At 39.6% G+C, this 21,169-nt stretch overlaps 2 protein-coding genes across 2 annotated transcripts in view; both read right to left on the bottom strand.

Annotated features, from left to right (window-relative positions):
- Positions 1 to 8,190, bottom strand: part of ADAM32 (ADAM metallopeptidase domain 32) — a 149,165-nt gene extending 140,975 nt beyond the window's left edge. The window contains exons 1-2 of the mRNA XM_004383432.1: positions 7,943 to 8,190; positions 1,685 to 1,740 (exon numbers count right to left, since the gene is read on the bottom strand). Of these exons, the coding sequence (XP_004383489.1) occupies positions 1,685 to 1,740; positions 7,943 to 8,190 (304 nt within the window). The remainder of the gene's footprint in view (positions 1 to 1,684; positions 1,741 to 7,942) is intronic.
- A 7,500-nt stretch (positions 8,191 to 15,690) lies between these two features.
- The window catches only part of ADAM9 (ADAM metallopeptidase domain 9), a 128,699-nt gene continuing 123,220 nt past the window's right edge, over positions 15,691 to 21,169 (bottom strand). The window contains exons 21-22 of the mRNA XM_004383416.2: positions 19,045 to 19,112; positions 15,691 to 16,615 (exon numbers count right to left, since the gene is read on the bottom strand). Coding sequence (XP_004383473.1) covers positions 16,522 to 16,615; positions 19,045 to 19,112 — 162 coding nt within the window. The 3' untranslated portion in view covers positions 15,691 to 16,521. The remainder of the gene's footprint in view (positions 16,616 to 19,044; positions 19,113 to 21,169) is intronic.

Genomic DNA, 21,169 nt, shown 5'->3' with positions numbered 1-21,169 from the left:
TGGCACTAATCAAAAAAAAAAAAAAAACAGAAAATAACAAATGTTGGAGAAGTTGCAAGGAGACTGGAACTCTTATGCATTGCTGGTGGGAATGCAAAATGGTACAACCACTATGTAAAATGATACAGCGCTTCCTTAAAAAGCTAGAAATAGAAATACCATATGATCCAGCAATCTACTCCTAGGAATATAACCTAGAGAAATAAGAGCCATCACACAAACACATATATGCATACTCATGTTCACTGCAGCATTACTCACAATAGCAAAAAGATGGAAACAACCTAAGTGCCCATGAACAGATGAATGAATAAACAAATAATGGTACATACACACAATGGAATACTACACAATGATAAAGAACAATGATGAATCTGTGAAATATCTTACAACATGGATGAATCTGGAGGGCATTATGGTGAGTAAAATAAGTCAATCACGAAAGGACAAATACTGTATGAGACCACTATTATAAAAACTGAAAAAAAGGTCTACGCACAGAGAGAAACAATCTTTGACTGTTACAAGGGAGGAGAGGGTTGGGGAGGAGAAATTACTAGCTAGATAGTAGATAAGTGTTAATTTTGGTAAAGGGAAAGAGTACACAAGATAGGGAAAGTCAGTACAACCTGACCAAAGCAAAGTCACAGAAGCTTCATAGACACATCCAAACACACTGAGGGACTGAGTTCCTGGGGCTGAGGGCTGGAGACCACGGTCATGGGGGTCATCTAGGTCAACTGGCATAACATAATTCATAAAGAAAATGTTCTACATGCAACTTTCGTGAGTAGTGTCTGGGGTCTTAAAAGCTCGCAAGCAGCCATCCAAGATACATTCACTGGTACCGTCTTGTTCAGAGCAAAGGAGAATGAAGAAAACCGAAGACACAAAGGAAGTATTAGTCCAAACGACTAATGGACCACAAGTACCACAGCCTCCACCAGCCTGAGTCCAGAACTAGATGGTGCCTGGCTACTATCACTGGCCACTCTGACAAGGATCACAATAAAGTGTCCCAGACACAGCAGGAGGAAAATGTAGAACAAACTTCAAATTCACAGAAAAAAAAAAGACCAGAATTATTGGTCTGACAAAGATGGAAGGAACCCCTGAGACTATGGCCCCCAGACACTGGTTTAACTCAGAACTGAAGCCATTACCGAAGTTCACTCTTTAGCCAAACGTTAGACAGGTCTATAAAACAAACAATAACACACCTGAGGAACATGCTTTTTAGTTCAATCATGTATATGAGCCAAATTACATAAATTACCAAACGCAGCAACTTTACTAAATATTCTAGGAAAAGACAATCCCTACCTTATAGACAATACTCTAGAGAACAGAAAAAAAGGGGAAGCTCTCCAATTAACTCTATATTAGTAAAACTATGACACCAAAACAATCAAGGAGCACATGAGAAAAGATACCTACAGACCAATCCCACTTATGAACACAGAGGTAAAATTACTACCCCAAATAATAGCAAGCCAAATCCAGTAAAGTATTTTTCTTAAATCTGATAAAGCAAGCTCATTTCAGGAATGCAAGTGTGGTTTAAATCAGAAAACACATTAATAGAATTTACCACATAAAGCATTTGATATAATTCAACACTATTAATGATTTACGTGAGAAAAATAAAACAAAACAAAGAAATTTCCTAGCAAAGGATATTTACCAAAACCTCTGGCAAGACACTGGTCATCGTTTCTATTCAACATTGAACTAGTAGTCCTTTTCAGGGAAGTAAGGCAAGAAAAAGTAGGAAATAAAAAGGACTGGAAAGAAAACAACTCAAGAGTCATTACTCATATAGAATAATATAGTTCATAGAGAAAAGTCAAACAGCTTATTATCACCATTAAGCTTAGCAAGGTTGCAGATATATGATCTATACACAAAAATCAACTGCATTTCTATGCTAGCATTAAACAATTAGAAAATGCAATATTTAAAAATACTCTTAATAACCCAAAACCAAACCCACCACCTTTAAGGTGATCTCGTCTCACAGAGATCCTGTAAGACAAAGCAGAACTGCCCCATAGGGTTTCCAAGGCTGTAAATCTTTACGGAAGTGACAGCAGTTATGATAACTGCTATGGAGAAAAAGCAGACTTTCCCCTGGGTATTTTTAAACCCTCCCTGGAACAACTCGGGTTGAAGAGCAAATACAAAACAAAACTGCATAATCCCTAGAAGGGATAAATAACACTCTATGAGATATGGAGCCCTGATGGTGCAGTGGTTAACAGGTCGGCTGCTAACCAAAAGGTCAGCTGTTCGAATCCACCAGCCATTCCTTGGAAACCGTATGGGGCAGTTTTACTCTGTCCTATAGGGTCGTTATGAGTCGGAATCGACTTGAATGCACATAACAACAAGACACAAATTCCATACCTAGGCATATATATCTAAGAGAAACGTCTGCTAAAGACATAATACAAGAATTTCCTGCAATCGATGTCACTGATTTGCACATGTAAAAACTTTTGAAATGGTGTAACTTTGACTATGTATATTTTCACCAAAAAAAAAAAAAAAAAGCCCTCCGAGGTCGAGAAGGGAGAGTGTTGACATGTTGTGGGGTTGTTAACCAATGTCATAAAACAATATGTGTACTGAGTGTTTAATGAGAAACTATTTGTTTTGTAAACCTTCATCTAAAGTACAATAATAAAAAAATTTTAGACATACAAAAAAAAAAAAAGAATTTCCTAACAGCTCTATTGGTAACAGCTCATGTTAGAAAAAATTGGATCCTCACTCCATTACAAAAAAAAACCCTAACTTGCTGTCAAGTCAATTCTGACTCATGGCAACCCCATATGTGTGGAGTAAAATTGCTCTGTAGGGAGTTTTTGGCTATAATCTTTATGGAAGCAGATTGCCAGACCTTTCTCCCAGGGCACCTCTGGGTGGGTTCGAACCACTAACCTTTGGGTTACTTCATGCTGTTAGTTGCCATCGAGTCAATTCCAACTCATGGCAACCCCATGTGTGCAGAGTAGAACTGCTCCATAGGGTTTTCAAGGCTGTGACCTTTCCAAAGTAGATCACCAAGGCCTGTCTTCCAAGACCCCTCTGGGGGGGTTTGAACCGCCAACCTTTTGGCTAGTAGTTGAGCACTTAGCCATTTGTGCCACCCAAGGACCTCCTTCATTCCATACACTAGAGTATCCAAAGAGTAAAATATTTAATTGCAAAAAAAATGAAACCATAAAAACACATAGGAAAATTCCTTTAAAATCCTAGAATGTGAATGCCTTTATAACGTGATTAAAAATCTAGAAGTCATAAAACAAAAGACTGAACAGTGTGACTACATTTTTTAAAAATCTAGATTATAAACCATGACCAAGTGGCATCTATCCCAGGAATCTCAGGGTGGTTCAACATAAGAAAATCAATCAATGTCATATACACATTAACAGAAGGAAGAAAAAAACTAATGATCATCTCAATTGATGAGAAAAAGGCATTTGACAAAATCAATACCCTCTCATGATAAAATAACACTCAGCATACTAGGAATAGAAGGGAAAATCCTCAACATGATAAAGGGCATTTACAAAAAAATCCAGAGCTAACATCACACATTAAGACCAGGAACAAGACAAGAATGCTTGCTTTCATCACTGCTATTCCACTTCGCTATGAGTTGGAATCGACTTGACAGCAATGGGTAATGCCACATTGTACTGGCAGTTCTAGCCAAAGCAATTAGGTAAAAAAGAGAGAGAAAAAAGACAAATCATCCAAATTGGAAGGAAGAAGTAAAACTATATTCACAGATGACATGATTTTATATATAGAAAATCCCAAAGATTCCACAAGAATGTTACTAGAATTAATACACAAATTCAGCAAATGACAGGGTACAAGAGCAACAGAGAACCATCAGTTGTGTTTCTATACACCAACAATGAACAATCCAAAAACTAAATTAAGAAAACAATTCCATTTATAATAGCATTTAAAAGAATAAAATACTTAGGATTCAATTTAACCAAGGAGGTGAATGAGTTGTACACTGTAAACTATGAAACACTGCTGAAAGAAATTAAAGGAGACCTAGGTAGGTCCAGGAGCCCTGGTCACGAAGTGGTTAAGAGGCTGGGTGCTAACCAAAAGGTCAGCAGTTCAAATCCAGCAGCTGCTCCTTGGAAACCCTATGGAGTAGTTCTACTCTGTCCTATAGGGTTGCTATGAGTCGGAATCAACTTGACAGCAATGGGTTTGGTTTGATTTGGTTAAGTAGGTCCAAAGTAGGGTCCAACTTTATTCTTCTGCATATGCAAATCCTTTCATGTTCCCAAGAACAGCAAAGAGGCCAAGCCAGTATTGTAATGAGCAAAAAGAATATGAGGGGATGGGTCAAGGGAGAACATGAGGGTAAAGAAGATTGTGTAAGGCCTTGTAAGACTTTTAAGAACTTAGGTTTTTACTTTCATTTGACATGCCATTGGAGGGTTGGAGTATACATTTTATAGGATCACTCTGGCTGCTGGGTTGAGAATAGATATGGAGAGCAAGACTACCAATTAAGAAGAAATTGCAGTAATAATCCACGAGAGAGGTGGTGGTGGCTTGGATCAGAGTGGTAGAAGTGGCTGTGGAGGTGGCACGATGTGATTGTATTCTGGATATATTTTGAAGGTAGAGCTCAACTAGGATTTTCTAATGGATTGGATGTTGGGTATGAGAGGAATAGAGGAGTCAAGGATCACGCCAAAGATGGTCAATATCTATCAAAATTATAAATGCATACCATCTTACCCAGCAATTTTACTTCTGGGAATTTATTCTTCCATATACACACGTGTAAAATGATACATACACAAGGTCATTCTTAGAGCAGTGGTTCTCCAAATATGATCCACAGATCCCTGGGGGCCCCAAGAACCTTCCACAAGGTTCCAAGGTCCACAAGGTCAAAACAATTTTCATAATACTTCTAAGAAGTTATTTGACATTTTCACTGTGTTCATATTAGTACAGATGGTACAGAAGTAATGCTGGGTAAAACTGCTAGAGCCTTAGCACGATTAAGACAGTGGAAACCAACGATACTGCGAGTCATCATATTCTTCACTGCCAGGCACTCACAAGTGGGGAAAAAAAAAGCCAGATTTACTTTTAAATGTTCTTCATGAAGCAGGATAAGATTAATTTTACTAAATTTTGACCCTGGAGTATATGAAATGGGTTGCATACACAGTGGTTGTCTCTCGGAAAAGCAGCTGTATGATTATTTGAGTTGTGAACTGAAATAGCCACTTTTTTCATGGAATACCATTTTTCCTTGAAACAAAGACTGACAAACTATGGTTATTCAGACTTCGGCTCAAAAATGAACACAGTGATCTTGTTGCTTCAGGGAAAACAACTGATGATATTTATTGCTTTCACCTGAAGATTTGAATTTTGGAAAACATATTTGCCACTGCGAGCTTGAGAACTTCCTGGCATTCAAAGACTTTTCTGACAAGATGGGTAATGAAATTGACAAATGTGATTTTTTAATACATTATAATGAAATGTGTCAATATTTGGAAAATCAGCATAGCTGAGTGAGCATATATGTTCCAGAAGACCAATGCATGATGTTTCAAAACCATGCATGGGTAAAAGATCCATTCAAAGCGTAAAACAGAGCAGTGGATTTTAAAGCAGCATATTAAGAAAAGTTTATTCATACAGGTTGAGATTCTACACTGAAACTAATCTTTACCATTTGTCAAGTTTTGGTGTAGTATCAAAGAATATCCACAATTATCTGAAAAGAGTATTAAAATGCTCTCCCTTTTTGAAGCCAGCACAACTTGTACAAGGCTATGTCATGGAAGCTCCATAGACACATCCAAACTCCGAGGGACCAAATTACTGGGCTGACAGCTGTGGGGACCACGGTCTCGGGGAACATCTAGCTCAACTGGCATAACATAGTTTATAAAGAAAATATTCTACATTCTACATTGGTGAGTAGTGTCTGGTGTCTTTAAAGCCTGTGAGCGGCCATCTAAGATACTCCACTGGTCTCACCCCTTCTGGATCAAGGGAGAATGAAGAAAACTAAAGACACAAGGCAAAGATTAGTCCAAAGCACTAATGGACCACAACTACCACAACTTCCACCAGACTGAGTCCAGTACAACTAGATGGCGCCCCGCTACCTCCACTGACTGCTCTGACAGGGATCACAACAGAGGGTCCCGGACGGAGCTGGAGAAAAATGTAGAACAAAATTCTAACTCACAAAAAGGACCAGACTTAGTGGCCTGAAAGAGACTGGAGAAACCCCAAGAGTATGGGCCCTGGACACCCTTTTAGCTCAGTACTGAAGTCACTCCTGAGATTCACCCTTTAGCCAAATATTAGGCAGGTCCATAAAACAAAACGAGACTAAACAGGCACACCAGCCCAGGGGCAAGGACTAGAAGGCAGGAGGGAACAGGGAAGCTGGTAGTAGGCAACCCAAGGTCCAGAAGGGAGTGTGTTGACATGTCATGGGGTTGTTAACCAATGCCATAAAACAATATGTGTACTGTTTAATGAGAAGCTAGTTTGTTCTGTAAACCATCTAAAGTACAATAAAAAAATATAAATAAACACTTCTCCCTTTTCTAATTACATAGGCTGGGTTTTCTTCAGATACTTCAAATGAAACAACGTATCAAAACAGACTGAACGCAGAGGCAGATATGAGAATCTAGTTATCTTCTATTAAGCCAGACATTAAAGAGGCTTGGAAAAATGTAAAACAATGCCACTCTTCTTATTTTGTTTTGTTTTGGAAACTAGTTATTGTATTTTTAAAATGTGTTATTTGTTAACAAGTAATAGGTCTATTACTGTTATTTTTTAATTAATAACAATTCTTAAATTTCTCAATTTTAATTTCTAGCATGATAGATATAAACCCACATAAACAAAAGTTCTTTGAGAATCTCAATAATGTGTAAATGTGTAAAAGAGTCCTGAATTCAAAAAGTTTGAGAATGATCACATTAAAAACCAATGTATGTTACTAGTAAAAAGATTAGAAATAATCCAAAAGTCCATCAATAAGAGAACTGGCTAATTAAATTGTGATACCTCCAAACAGTGGAAAACTGCCAATATGGGGGGAGAGGGAAGACCCTCAGGGTACTGACAGGGGATGGCAAGATGCAAAACAGTGTGTAAAAAGGGAGGGAAATAAGAAAATATATTAAAAAAATTCGACTTGCATCTAAATCTCTCCCATATTTTAATATTTTGAAGACTGAATGTTCTGTTCTTCGTATCCTCCCATAATGTGTCTTTGCAGAACAGGAGACACAGGATATTTTTTTGTATTGCAGGACGAGTTACATTATAACAAATAGCAATTGAGGAAAGTCCGTTTCTTGTAGTTTGAGAGAAGCTCAAGATGCTTCTGAGGAGATTTTGAGTACAAGAATTTTTTTTTTCCCCGAGAGTTTTGAGAAGTGGGTGACAGGCCTACCTTTGAGCAGAAAACCCGTTACCGTCGAGTCAATTCCGACTCGAGTCATAGCGACTCTATAAGACAGAGTAGAACTGCCCCATAGGGTTTTTAAGGAGCGACTGGTGGATTCGAACTGCTGATCTTTTGGTTAGCAGCCGAGCTCCCACCAGGGCTGAAGAAAGGCTGCCCAAAATTCGGATTCAGAGGCTAAGAAGTTTGTCCTCGAGCTTATTAAAGTAATAATAACTGCTGTTGTTATTACTATTTCTTCTCCTTCCCGACAGAGCACCCAAACGAGGCCCCGTTTCCAAGGAGACAGAGCAAGGGGAACCAAGGGACGCCGGGACCTCGGGCTTTGGATGGAGTTGGGCAGTTTGACAAAAGCAGGTATGGGCTGACAGAAGAAAAAGAAGAACCTTCCTCTGCCTCTGACCGGAATAACAGGGTCTCTCTCCACTACCTTACCGGGTCTTGCCGCCAGCAAGCCTCCGGGCCCGGCAAGCAGCATCATTAGGCGGAACATGGCGCGGCTTCTCGGCTCCGAGCCGGGACTGAGAGGGCGGCCGTTGGGCGGCTCGACTCGGGCGCCGTAGCCTACGCGCGCGTTCGTGCGCTGACCTTCTCCAGATGCCACACGTATTTAGGGCCCGGTTGCTAATCGTCCTGCAACGCGCGCCCGCCTTAACAACAGGACGCCCCTTTGCTAAATCCATGAGACCCACCCTAGCCAGATGGCCCGCTGCTGTTTTGGAGCTATCCAACCACCCTAGTCCCCTCTGTCGCGGCTATCTCCCCCACAAACCGTTCGCTTTGTGTTGATGGCTTTGAAAAAACTAACACATTCATCGCGCTTGCTTTGTATCAGGTATTTCCTGTTGTCTTGAGACTGTGGAGTTGATTCTGACTCATTGCGACCCCATGTGTTACAGAGTAGCAGTGCTCCATAGGGTTTTCTTGGCTGTAATCTTTGTGGAAGCAGAGCACCAGGCCTTTTGTTACACCTAGATTTCGAACCCACAGATTTTTGGTTACCAGCCAAGAGCAAACCATTTCGTCCACCTAGGGACCTTCAGACGCTTCCTCTGCGCTTTAAAAGGGGAATGCGTAATATTTTCTGAATTAAAAACTACACACACACACATACACACAAACATACATATATATTTATATTTACTAAGGCTGGGTTTCTGAGACAGTAAACTATTCAGGTTTGTGAAAAAATTCCAAGAAAGGAAAGAGTGTGTAAATTTTGATATTTTTGGAGAGAGCCTACTATAACTATTTCCACACCCACTGCCCAAATACACTTTTTAACCAGGCTGTGTCTACTTTTTCCTCCAATCCATCGGGTTCTCTGCAGGCCCTTAGCTAAAATTTATGTGATGTCATTCTCTTCTTCAGTAACTTAGTACAACTGAATATGCATTCATTTGTGTAGTGAATGAGATAGACAGATTCTTGCTCATAATTACAGTAGGTATTTTCCAATTAAAAAAAAATTAGTAGCCAAATTCTTCAGCACAGTACAGTATTTAAAACTTTCTAAATCAAGAACTCAGTTGATTTTCTCCTATCCCCAATGCTTTGGCCACTCTGAATTCTGGCCCTTCCTGAACATTGCCTTATCCTTCTAGATTGCAATGCCTCCCTCACATTCCCCAAAATTTATACTGTTTCTTTCTCCCAGCCTTCCCCAAAGGGATCTACGGCCTTTTACAAGAGTGATAGTTCATTTGGAAAAAGGAAATAATCCGACTTCTCAGGGATTACTGGATACTGGCTCAGAACTGATACCAATTCCAGAAGACCCAAACTGTTACTGTGGCCCACCAGTCAGAGTGGAGGCATATGGAGATCAGGTTATTAATGGAGTCTTTAGCCCATGTCCATCTCACAGTAGGTCCAGTGGGTCCCCGAACCCAACCTGTAGTGATTTCCCCAGTTCCAGAATGCATAACTGGAATAGATATACTCAGCAACTGGTGAAACCCCCACATTGGATCCCTGACAAGTAGAGTAAGGGCAATTATGATAGAAAAGGCCATGTGGAAGCCATTAGAACAGCCAACTTGGAAAATAGTAAACCAAAAGCAATACCATGTTCCTGGAGGGGTTGCAGAGATTACTGCCACCATCAAGGACTTGAAGGATGCAGAGGTGGTGATTCCTGTCATATCCCCATTCAACTTGCCTATTTGGCCTGAGCAAAAAACAGATGGAGCTTGGAGAATGACAGTGGATTATCAAAAACATAACCAGGTGGTGACTCCAATTGCAGCTGCTATTCCACATGTGGTTTCATTGCTCGAGCAAATTAATATATCTCCTGGTACCTCGTGTGCAGCTACTGATCTGGCTAATCGTTTTTTTACCCTACCTGTTTCCAAGGACCACCAGAAGCAGTTTACCTGCAGCTGGCAAAGCCAGCAATACACCTTCAGTATCCTACTTCAGAGGTGTATCAACTCTCCAGCCCTCTGTCATAGTTTAGTGCAAAGGGAACTTAATGACCTTTCCCTTCCACAAGATGTCACACTGGTCCATTACATTGATGACATTATGCTGATTGGACCTACTAAGGAAGAAGTGTCAATGACTATAGACTTATTGGTAAAATATTTTCCTGCTAGAGGATGGGAAATTAATCCCACAAAAATTCAGGTGCCTTCCACCTCAGTGAAATTTCTAGGGATCCAGTGGTGTGGACCATGCTGAGATATTCCTTCTAAAGTGAAGGATAAGTTATTGCATCCAGCCATCCCACAACTGAAAAGGAGGCACAGTGCCTAGTGGGCATCTTTGGATTTTGGAGGCAATATATCCCTCATTTGGGTGTGTTACTTTGGCCTATTTATCAAGTGACTCAAAAAGCTGCTAGTTTTGAGTGGGGCCCGGAACAAGAGAAGGCTCTGCTGTTGTGCAAGTGGCTCTGCCACCTAGGCTGTATGATCTGCTGATCCAATGGTGCTTGAAGTGTCTGTGGCAGAAAGAGATGCTGTTTGGAGTCTTTGGCAGGCCCCTAGATGTGAATCACAGTGCAGATCCTTAGGATTTGGGAGTAAAACCCTGCCATCCTCTGCAGATAACCACTCTCCTTTTGAGAAAGCTTTTGGCTTGTTGCTGGGCCTTAGTAGAGACTGAATGCTTAACCATGGGCTACCAAGTCACCATGTGGCCCAAGCTGCCCATCATGTACTGGGTGTTGTCTGGCCCACAGAGCCAAAAAGATGGACATGCACAGCAGCACTCCATCATTAAATGGAAGTGGTATATACTAGATTGGGCCTGAGCAGGACCTGAAGGCACAAGTTGCATGAGGAAGTGGCCCAAATGTTCATGGTCTCCACTTGTCTTGCATTACCTTCCATCTCTTAGTCTGCATCTATGGCCTCATGGAGAGTTCCTTATAATCGGTTGACTAAGGAACAGAAAATTCGTGCTGGGTTTACAGATGGTTCTGTGCAATATGCAGGCACCACTCAAAAGTGGACAGCAACAGCACTGCAGCCCCTTTCTTGTACCTCCCCGAAGGACAGTGATGAAAGGAAATCCTCCCAATGGGCAGAACTTCAAGCAGTGCACCTTGTTGTTCACTTTGCTTGGAAGGAGAAATGGCCAGATGTACAATTGTATACTGATTCATGGACTGTTGCCAATGGTTTGGCTGGATGGTCAGGAACTTGGAAGGAATGTGATTGGAAAATTGGGACAAGGAGGTATAGGGAAGAGATATATGGGTAGATCTCTCTGAATGGGCCAGAGAATTGAAGACATTTGTGTCGTATGTGAATGCTCACCAAAGGATGACCTCAGCAGAGGAGGATTTTAACAATCAAGTGGATAGAATGACATTTTCAGTGGAAACAAGTCATCCTCTTTCCCTAGCCATTCCCATCATTGCTCAATGGGCTCATGAACAAAGTGGCCATGGTGGCAGGGATGGAGGTTATGGATGGGCTCAGCAACATAAGACTTCCACTCACTACAACTGACTTGGCTACAGCCACTGCTGAGTGCCCAGTCTGCCAGAAGCAGAGACACTGAGTCCCCAATATGGCATCATTCCTCAAGGTGATCAGCCAGCAGCCTGGTGGCAGGTAGATTACATTGGACCACTTCCAGCATGGAGAGGGCAGCATTTTGTTCTTACTGGAATAGACACTTACTCTGGATACAGATTTGCCTTCCCTGCATGCAATGCTTCTGCCAAAACTACTATCCATGGACTTACAGAATCCTTATCCACTGTCATAGTATCTCACACAGCATCACCTTCTATCAAGTGACTCACTTCACAGAAAATGAAGTGCAAAATGGACATGTGCTCATGGAATTCACTGGTTTTACCATGTTCCCCATCATCCTGAAGCAGCTGGCTTTACAGAATGATGGAATGGCCTTCTAAAGACACAATTACGGTGCCAGCTACGTGGCAATACCTTGCAGGGTTGGGGCAATGTTCTCTAGAAGGCTGTATATGCTTTAAACCAGCATCAGATACATGGTTCTGTTTCTCCCATATCCAGGATTCATAAGTCCAGGAATCAAGGGGTGGAAATGGGAGTGGCATTACTATTACCCCTAGTGACCCACTCACAAATTTTTTGCTTCCTGTCCCCGTGACCCTATGCTCTGTGGGTCTAGAGTCTTAGTTCCAAAGGGAGGAATGTTGTCACCAAGAGACACATTGATTCCACTGAACTCGAAGTTAAGAATGCCACCCAGCCACTTTGGGATCCTCATGCCTCTGGATCAACAGGCAAAGAAGGAAGTTACCATGTTGGCTGATGTCACTGATCCTGATTACCAAGGTGAAATCAGAATGATACTACATACTTGAGGTAAAAGAGAGTATGTGAGGAAAACAGGAGCCCCCTTAGGGCATCTTAGTACTACCATGCTCTGTGATTAAAGTCAATGGAAAACCATAGCAACCCAATTCCGACATGACTACTAATGGCCCAGATCCTTCAGGAATGAAGGTTTGGGTCACCCCATCAGGCAAGAACCACGACCAGCTGAGGTTGATTGCTGAGAGCAAAGGGAATATGGAATGGGTGGTGGAAAAAGGTACTTCTAAATACCAGTTACAACCATGCAGTCAGTTGCAAAAATGAGGATTCTAATTGTTATGAGTATTTCTTCCTTGTATGTGTGCATCAAATATTTTTTTCTTCACTTATAAAATATAAGATGTAAACAGGGCTAGTGCATTTTTGATTGTACACGTGTTAGCTGTATCATATTAGGCACAATATGACTTTATAGTTCTCTTTATTCAGAGATTATGTATGGTTTAAGTAGATGTGTACAGGTGCAAAGTTGACGGGGTGGACTTTACATTAACGTTATGTGTCAACTTGGCTGGGTCATGATTCTTAGTGGTTTGGAAGTTATGTAGTTTGGAGGTTATGCAGTGATGTAATCACCTCCATGATGAGCTCTGATGTAATCACCTCTAGGATGAGATCTGCTATGAGTAGCCAGTCAGTTGAAAGGGTGTTCTCTTAGGGGTGTGGCCTGCATCCAATATATATGGACTTTCTGACAAAGCTCACTGGCTTTTGCTCTGCTTGGAATCCTGCATTCAGCCCGTCAGCATCTGACCTCCAGTTCTTGGGACTTGGGCCAGCAGCCTGCCATCTTACCTGCCCATCTTGGATTTGTCAGCCTTCGCAGCCCGTGAGCCAACAGCCTGCCATCTGACTTGTGGATCTTGGGTTCACCAGCCCCTGCAGCTACGTGAGTCAGGAGATGCCTCCAGGCAGATGCCTCACGCACGGACTTGGGTCTTGTCAGCCTCTCCAACCATGTAAGCCATTTCCTTGAGATAAATCTATGTATATATACCAAAAAAACTTGTTGCCATCTAGACGATTCTGACTCATAGTGACCCTATAGGACAGAGTAGAACTGCCCCATAGGGTTTCCAAGGAGCAGCTGATGGATTCGAACTGCCAACCTTTTAGTTAGCAGCTGAACGTTTAACCAATGTGCCACCAGGGCTCCCTATAAATGTATGGATATATATATGTATATATATATATACAATGTACACACTTCACTGATTTTTCTTCTCTAGAGAACCCAGCCTAAGACACCCATCCTACCCCAGTTTCCATCTATATGTACTGACAGTATTTTAACTCTTTTCAAATACCAAAGAATGAATTAATCTCGCATATTAATTAATTAAAGGGACAGGCACACACACAAACTAAAAGGCATCGTGGGAACACAGGAAAGCTAACCTGGGGAGTTGACACATCTACAGTGAGATGAAATTTTACAAATGCAATGCGTAAGATTTCAACAGAGCAGTCTAAACCTGAAAAAAAATATTAGCATGAGCAAAAACACAGCAACCAAAAAAATACACCTAACTTGTTATCTCAACAGAAACAAACAATGCTAGACTAACACTGCTTTTAGGCAGCAGTAGAACCAAAAATTGGTTTCACTTCGCTTAACAGCAATTAGAAGAATAACTATAATATGTGTTTGTTGTTAGGTGCCGTTGAATTGGTCCTGACTCAGTGACCCCATGTGACAGAGTAGAACTTCCCCAATGGGTTTCCTTGGCTTTAATCTTTATGGAGACATAGTGCCAGGTCTTTGTCCCACGGAGTGGCTTGGTGGATTCTAATCCCCAGTGTTTCAGTTGTCAGTCAAGTGCTTAACAGTTTGCGTCACCAGAGCTTCTTTATAGTGCATGCTATCTTAGACTCTTCAATTTTGAATGACAGACTTCTAGTTCTCTCATTTCTTTGCTCTTTCCCTCTCCTCAACCTTTTCTGTTTAAATCTTCAATACAGCAGATGTTATACTATACTTACTTGTGTATATGGCTTGTGTATATGTGTAGATGTTACACTTCTAAAGAGCAAGAAGCATGTCCTATCTATCACTTATTTACCACAGTATCTAATGTAGTGCTTGCAACATGGTAGAGTTTCATTATTTATGGAATTTAATAAAATCTGATTTGTGCTTAGAAAACCCGGATTGTGCTTAACCATATGGTTAGAGTACCTGCCATTTCCTTGACAGAAAAGGAAAATGCAATGCTCTGAACAAGTTTGTAAGCATACAGTCAAACAGTGATATCAAACTTACATATAATTTGTCTTTGATTATTAAAACATTCTTCAGCAGATGGCAAGGAAGCCCTTTATTACTTTCAGATATTGAAGTGGCATCCATGACCAAGAAATTTCACAATTTTTAACAGCAATCAGAAAGAAATCAAGGACAAACTTAAGTGAACACTACATAAAATATATTTAAATATAAAAGTTCAGATTGATCAAACAATTTTTTAGAAAAACTTTCTCAATATTCAAAGATCCAAGGAATTACCTAAGAAAGCTTTTAAGTTACATAGTTAATACATTACCAGCTGTAAAATTTCAGTGATATGCATTACAATTGTAAAAACTGAAGTTATATGAGTGAAAGGCATAAATGTTTTCATTCTTATATGCATTCATTCAGAGATTTAAACTGAAATGAAGAGACCTTCATTTGAGATTTTCATTATTTTTAACATGTACCTGATCAATGACCTAATGAGTTATCTTCAGAGAACTGAAATATTCTGCTTTCTTCAAAACTAATCTGTTTTCCTTCAAAAATAAAAAGCCATTGTGCAAAATTTGGGTAAGTCTGAAAAACTAGTGAGCTAATATCTGTAAAAGTTTAACTAGTCTCTTATCTAAAAGAATAATATTTTAATAATAAATACTTGAGTCTTTAGGAAGTTACTGAGAGACATAAAACAGATTTTCAAGTATTTTATTTATTGTAAATGTTATATTTGCATATGTATATATACACAAACCAATTTCTTTGAAAAACTAATGAAATTCAGTTAATAAACCTATTATTAAACTTTATTATCAAAGGTTATGAAAAATTTTACTGTTTAAAATTGTAATGTCCATATCATTTCTTCCATAGGAACAATTCATTTTTTAACACAGGTTGGAAGATAACTCACAGATACCACACTAACTTTTTTGTACTTATCTAAAAAAAGAAAATCTTTTCTTCCTTCCTTTCTCCAGCCTAGTTTCTTTGAAAATATTAGTGGCAACAAAGACATAATCCAGCACACCTTAGTAAATGTAAACATTCTAAATGATATTAATAGCAAACTTTGAAAATTCAGATTTTAGACTTAATTTTAAAGTGCTCATGAAATTCTTAAGTAGTGTCGTAACAGCTCAACTGATTAAAATATTATAATTTTTCGTGCTTTATTATAGCCATGAATCAACAGAATATCAGATTAGCTCTATTAAATACTTCGTACCTTAAATCTTATAATTTATTTAAAATAATTATGCTATTGTAAAAGGATCCCATGCTTTAACATGATTCATAATAGAAATTCTAATATTAAATTAACTTTTCTAATATTCATTGTCTATAGCTGAAGTTCATAAAAATGGAGCTAATAACTGTGTGAATACAAACACACATGCTTTTAGAGTATCTTAATCTTTTAAAAAATATTATGACATCATAGTTGTGGATCTTGTGCAATCTTCTGAAGATAACAATGATGATTGTTACTCCATGCAAGATGAAAAACATTACTGGTAGCTAATTAGTCCATTTTCACAGGTATTAGATTATCACCTGTTCAACCAGAATCTACATTAATAATAACTGAAGTCAAAAATTCAGAATAACATTTAAGCACACAATGACAAAACTTAATCTAATACAGTTAATTTGAGAATCATTACAATCACATATTCAGAATAACATAATCCATGTTAAGTGCATTAACCACATAGATGACCTAATAATGATTATTCAGTGATGAAACAGAAACATTTTCCCAAATTCCCTGGCTTTAATGCATTTCCTTATATTTCTCAACTCCCACTACTTAGTTCCTGTCTTTCTGTGTTAGTATTTTTTTTGTGGTAGTTTGTTTCCATTCATAGTTGCAGCAGGAAGAAAGGTATATCAGGAAAATAAAAATAGTATTAGCTCAGTTCCCTGAAGACATCGGAAAAAGGAAAGGGAAAAAATCAAGTAACAGAACTATACAAAGGAGGTGCAGGAGCACGACGAGCAGGAATTAAATTTCCCTGAGATGATACTTTCGGTTGTGGTGGAGGTGGTCTGTGAAGGGGGGAAAAAAGACAGTTAATAGTTTAATACTGAATGCAATAACATCATATCCAATACAAGCTCAACACAACACCATCCATAGCATCCCTGACAACAGTTGAGGCTACTTTATATTCTGAGATCACTATTAATATGCTATTTATACTAAGCCAAAACAACCAAACCTGTTGCCATGGAGTCGATTCTGACTCATAGTGACCCTACAGGACAGAGTAGAACTGCCCCATAGCGTTTCTAAGGAGTGGCTGGTGGATTCAAACTGCAGACCTTTTGGTTGGCAGGCTGAGCTCTTAACCACTATGCCACCAAGGCTCCCTATTCATATTAATATTCATTAATTCATACTTTGTTACCAGACCTGCATAGATCTTATTTCGTATCTAACTGGTACTGTAAATACCACTAATCTACAATCCTTGATTTTAGAATTCATAATATTCTTCTCTGACAAGGCAGTTGAAACAGTTTTATAACAATGACATTCATAAGGGCTCCAGTCAGAGTCTAAAATGGAATAACTACTTCCCACTTTAAATTAATGTTACTCTATATCAACAACGTTGTGGCATGGAGGTTCTAATTCATAAGTTTTTAAAAAGAATAGCACATGATATTGTAAAGCCAAATTATAACAGACACATGCAGGACACTAAGGGAATTAAGTGCTTCTTGTGCTGCTAGAATTGAAGGGCAGCAAATTATTGCTAGGTAAAAACATACCTCTATGCTTACAAATACAAAGCTAAACTTCCAGTTAACCTCAATCATAATAACCAGTCTGGAAATCAAATTTGCTATTACTTCTCCATCTGTCTATCTTTATCCTCATACTTTAACTGTGGACACCTTCATAAACCTTTTCATTCAATTTTAGTATACCTCTACTCAAGAGGCGTAACTAAGGTATGGCAGGCAGGGCACGTGCCCTGGGTGCCGCTTGAGGAGAACACTAATGAGAAGCTTCTACTGGCCACTGCACTTTCCATCACCAGCTGTGAGAGATCATTCAGCAATTTAAAACTAATTGCCACAGGTGCCATTTTCCATAGATAGACCCCTGCTCTACTCCAGTAATACACTAGTACACTCCTTGCTGAATATTTGCCTCAAAATTTATGTATTCTTCTCTTGATCCTCAGTTGCATTTCAATGTACTATTATTGGATAATAAAGATTATACATGCGGACATTCCTCAGTGTTGCAATCCCATTGTAATTTGAAGGGCTTTTTTGTTGTTGTTGTTGTTATTTTATTAGGGGGAGGTGCATTTTATGTGATGTAAAATGTAATAAATTTTCTCCTTTCCTGCTGATTTTAAACCCATCCACTGAGTTATTAATTTCACCTCTTGTATTTTTCAGTTTTGGAATTTCTGTGTAATTTTTTTTTATAGCTTTCTAGTCCTCTGCAGAATGGATTGACACAGTGGCTGCAACAATGGGCTCAAGAGTAACAATGATTATGAGGATAGCACAGGACTGGGCAGTGTTTCATTCTGTTGTACATAGGGGTCACTATGAGTCAGAACTAGCTTGATGGCACCTAACAACAACAAACACAGTCCTCTGCTAAAATTCCCAATCTCGACTTTTAATTCCATAGACATATTTCTCATAGGTATTTTAAGTCCACGTCTGATAACTCTATTAACTGGATGCCCTCTGAATCTATTTCTATGATCTGTTGTTTTTCTTGGTTTTAGTCCCATTTTCTTTTCTTACATGCCTGGCTTTTTGATTGAGAGTCAATGAAAAGTTGTAGAAATAAGTTGAGGCTCTAGTTTACCCTTATCCCTGGGTCCCAACACAAAGTCTGAGATGTTTGCCAGGGTACCTTCTCCTTTGCAAGATTCCAAGTTTTGCCTCGTCTGCCCTGGGAGTTTGTTGAAAGCTCTCCTTAGCTTCCTAGCCTCTCAGTTGTCACTTTCAGAACAGGAAGACACACTGAAGACAGAAAAGTGGCCCCAAAGGTGGGCTCATCTCTGGTTTCCTTCCTGTTCTGGACCTTAGCCCTATAATTCTTCCATTTGTTGGTAGCTCTCTGATGCCTTCAAACACACGTTTTCTTACACTGTCTAGCTTTTCTAGCTGTTCTAAATGGGAAAGCTGGTTCAAACCATCTGATTTCCTATTGCTGGTTATTTTAAAGATCCTTGCTTCTGAATCTTAAGCACACCAAAGGCTGCGGCAGCAGTTTAATGTATGTCTCACTCAAGTTTCCTTAAGTTTCATTTTCACATTGTACTAATATGACTAAACTTACACGAAAGTTCCTCAAAAGCTTTTCTTCAAATAGTGATCTCTAAACTGTTGGCAATAAATACCCTGTCCAAAATTAAATTAAAATATAAAGGAAATTATTAGATATTAACTCTTGTTTTTTATTCAGATCAAGTAATCTAAACAAATTCACTTCAGACCTTGATGGGAACTGTTGAGGTTGCTTGGCTGCATAGGTTGATACTGGAAATCTGTTTGCATATACAGGCTAAAAAGGAAAAAAAAATGTTATTACTATATATTTTTCACATAATGTTTTATTTTCCAATAGAAGTATTCAACATACTTAAAATCAATGAATGGCCTCCTTTCAAAATATTTTGCTTTTGAGATGGAGCAAGATGGTGAAGTGAGTGGACGCCCCCATTTACTCCCTCAGCAACTAACCCACTGAACAAGGAATAAAAACAATCACAGACTAAGCTCTCAGAACTCTGGATGGCAACTGAGGCATTGGAAAGTCAGGGTGAGTCCAGGAGTCGGGGAGAGGAGAAGCAGGGACTTCACAGAAACTGGCAGAACCTATCCACTAACATCATGAGCACTCACTTATCATAGCCATTTTGGGACAGCACTGGGCAACACCCCAAACAGGGAACACAGAAAGGGAGCTAATCTGAGGAAGCGATAGTCCAATTTTTTAAGGCGGCGCAAATTGGCCATGGGAATTCACGGGCCAAGCAATTGGGAGGGGGGAAAGGGAGGCCATGGCACCAAAAGAGACGGCTGTTAAATCTTGCTGAGGTCTGAGACAGACGGGCAGTAGGACTGGGAGGAACTGCAACGGCAGCAGGGCGAGGGGAATACTTCAGACAGTGACACAGAAGGAAACAGCTAGCTCCCTGCCCATAGCACAACACCACATGAAAGCCTGTGAAGGAGCACCCATGAGGGAAAGACAAAAAGAGCCCTTCACCTTTGCTTCGATAAAGTCAAGCCCCATCACTTACGTAAGAGTCTGCGACCAGCTCAAACCCCCCCAAACTGTGCATGCACACTGAATTCTAGAGATCAAGCATTCAGACCTCAGTCAGCACTGAAAAAAAACCTAAGGATAAGAATGCCCTCTAAAGGTTCTCAGGAGAATATACCAAGCCCACTGCTGCTGGGTCGATTCTGACTCCTGGCGACCCTGTGGGGCAGAACGGAGATTCCCTGTGGGGTTCCCAGGGCTGTGAATCTTTGCGGAGGTGAGCTGCCACATCTTACTCCTGAGGAGCAGAAGGTGGGTGTGGGCCTCAGCGTTCAGTTGGCAGCTGGGCCTTGGTTGCTGTGCCACCAGGGTGCCCAATCAGAAAATTTTCCCACAAAAATCAGAACATAAAATTGTAATACACGCACACATACAAAGTGTCAAAGTCCAACAAAAAATAGTAAAACACACAAAATCACAAAAGAAGAAGGAACAATCAAAAGCAAAACATGAAGAGGAAATTTCTCCTGTGGAGGCCAGACTAATGCAAACAATTGATAATTTTCAGACTATGGTGCCACATATGTTTAAAGAAAGCAAAAAAGCATACAGAAAACAAAGTAGTGGAGATCAGGAAACAAATGCAGGAACAAAATGAGAGACTCAGCAAGGAAACTGAAAACATCATCATCAATAACAACAACAAAAAAAAATGAAAGACAACTATAGGAACTGAAGAATGAAACAACTCAATTAGAAAAAGCAAGAGAAACACTCAAAAACAGAGTCGAACAGACAGAAGATAGAATACATGAAATAGAAGACACAATAACTGAACTTATCAAGTTTCAAGAGAAAAGAAAAAAAAAGTGGACAAACTCAGAAGGAAATGTGGGATTCAATTAAGAAATCTAACATTAGAATTATTGGAATCCCAGAGGACCATAACAATAAAGGCATAGAAACCATTTTACAAGAGATAATCACAGAGAATTTCCCAGACCTGAGCAGAGAAGCAAGCCTGCAAATACAGGAAATTACATGAACTACAATCAGAAGAGATATAAAAAGATCAACTCCATGTCACTGGCTAGTAAAATTCTTGAAAACCAAAGACAAGGAGAGAATTATGAAAGCAGCAAAAGAAAAACACAATCTAACATTACAAGGGTCTCTCATAAGAATCAGTGTGGATTTCTCCTCAGAAACTCTAGAGGCCAGAAGACAATGGAGCAATATATATAAAATACTGAATGAAAACAACTGCCAGCCAAGAATTCTTTACCCAGCATCATGGTTTGAATTATTTTCCCCCAAAAATGTGTATATCAGTTTGGCTGGGCCATGATTCC

Source organism: Trichechus manatus, unplaced genomic scaffold (assembly GCF_000243295.1).
Source record: "Trichechus manatus latirostris isolate Lorelei unplaced genomic scaffold, TriManLat1.0 scaffold00109, whole genome shotgun sequence".
Taxonomy (NCBI): Eukaryota; Metazoa; Chordata; class Mammalia; order Sirenia; family Trichechidae; genus Trichechus; species Trichechus manatus.
Note: the sequence above shows the minus strand (reverse complement) of the source record. Positions and strands in the feature narration are given on the sequence as shown.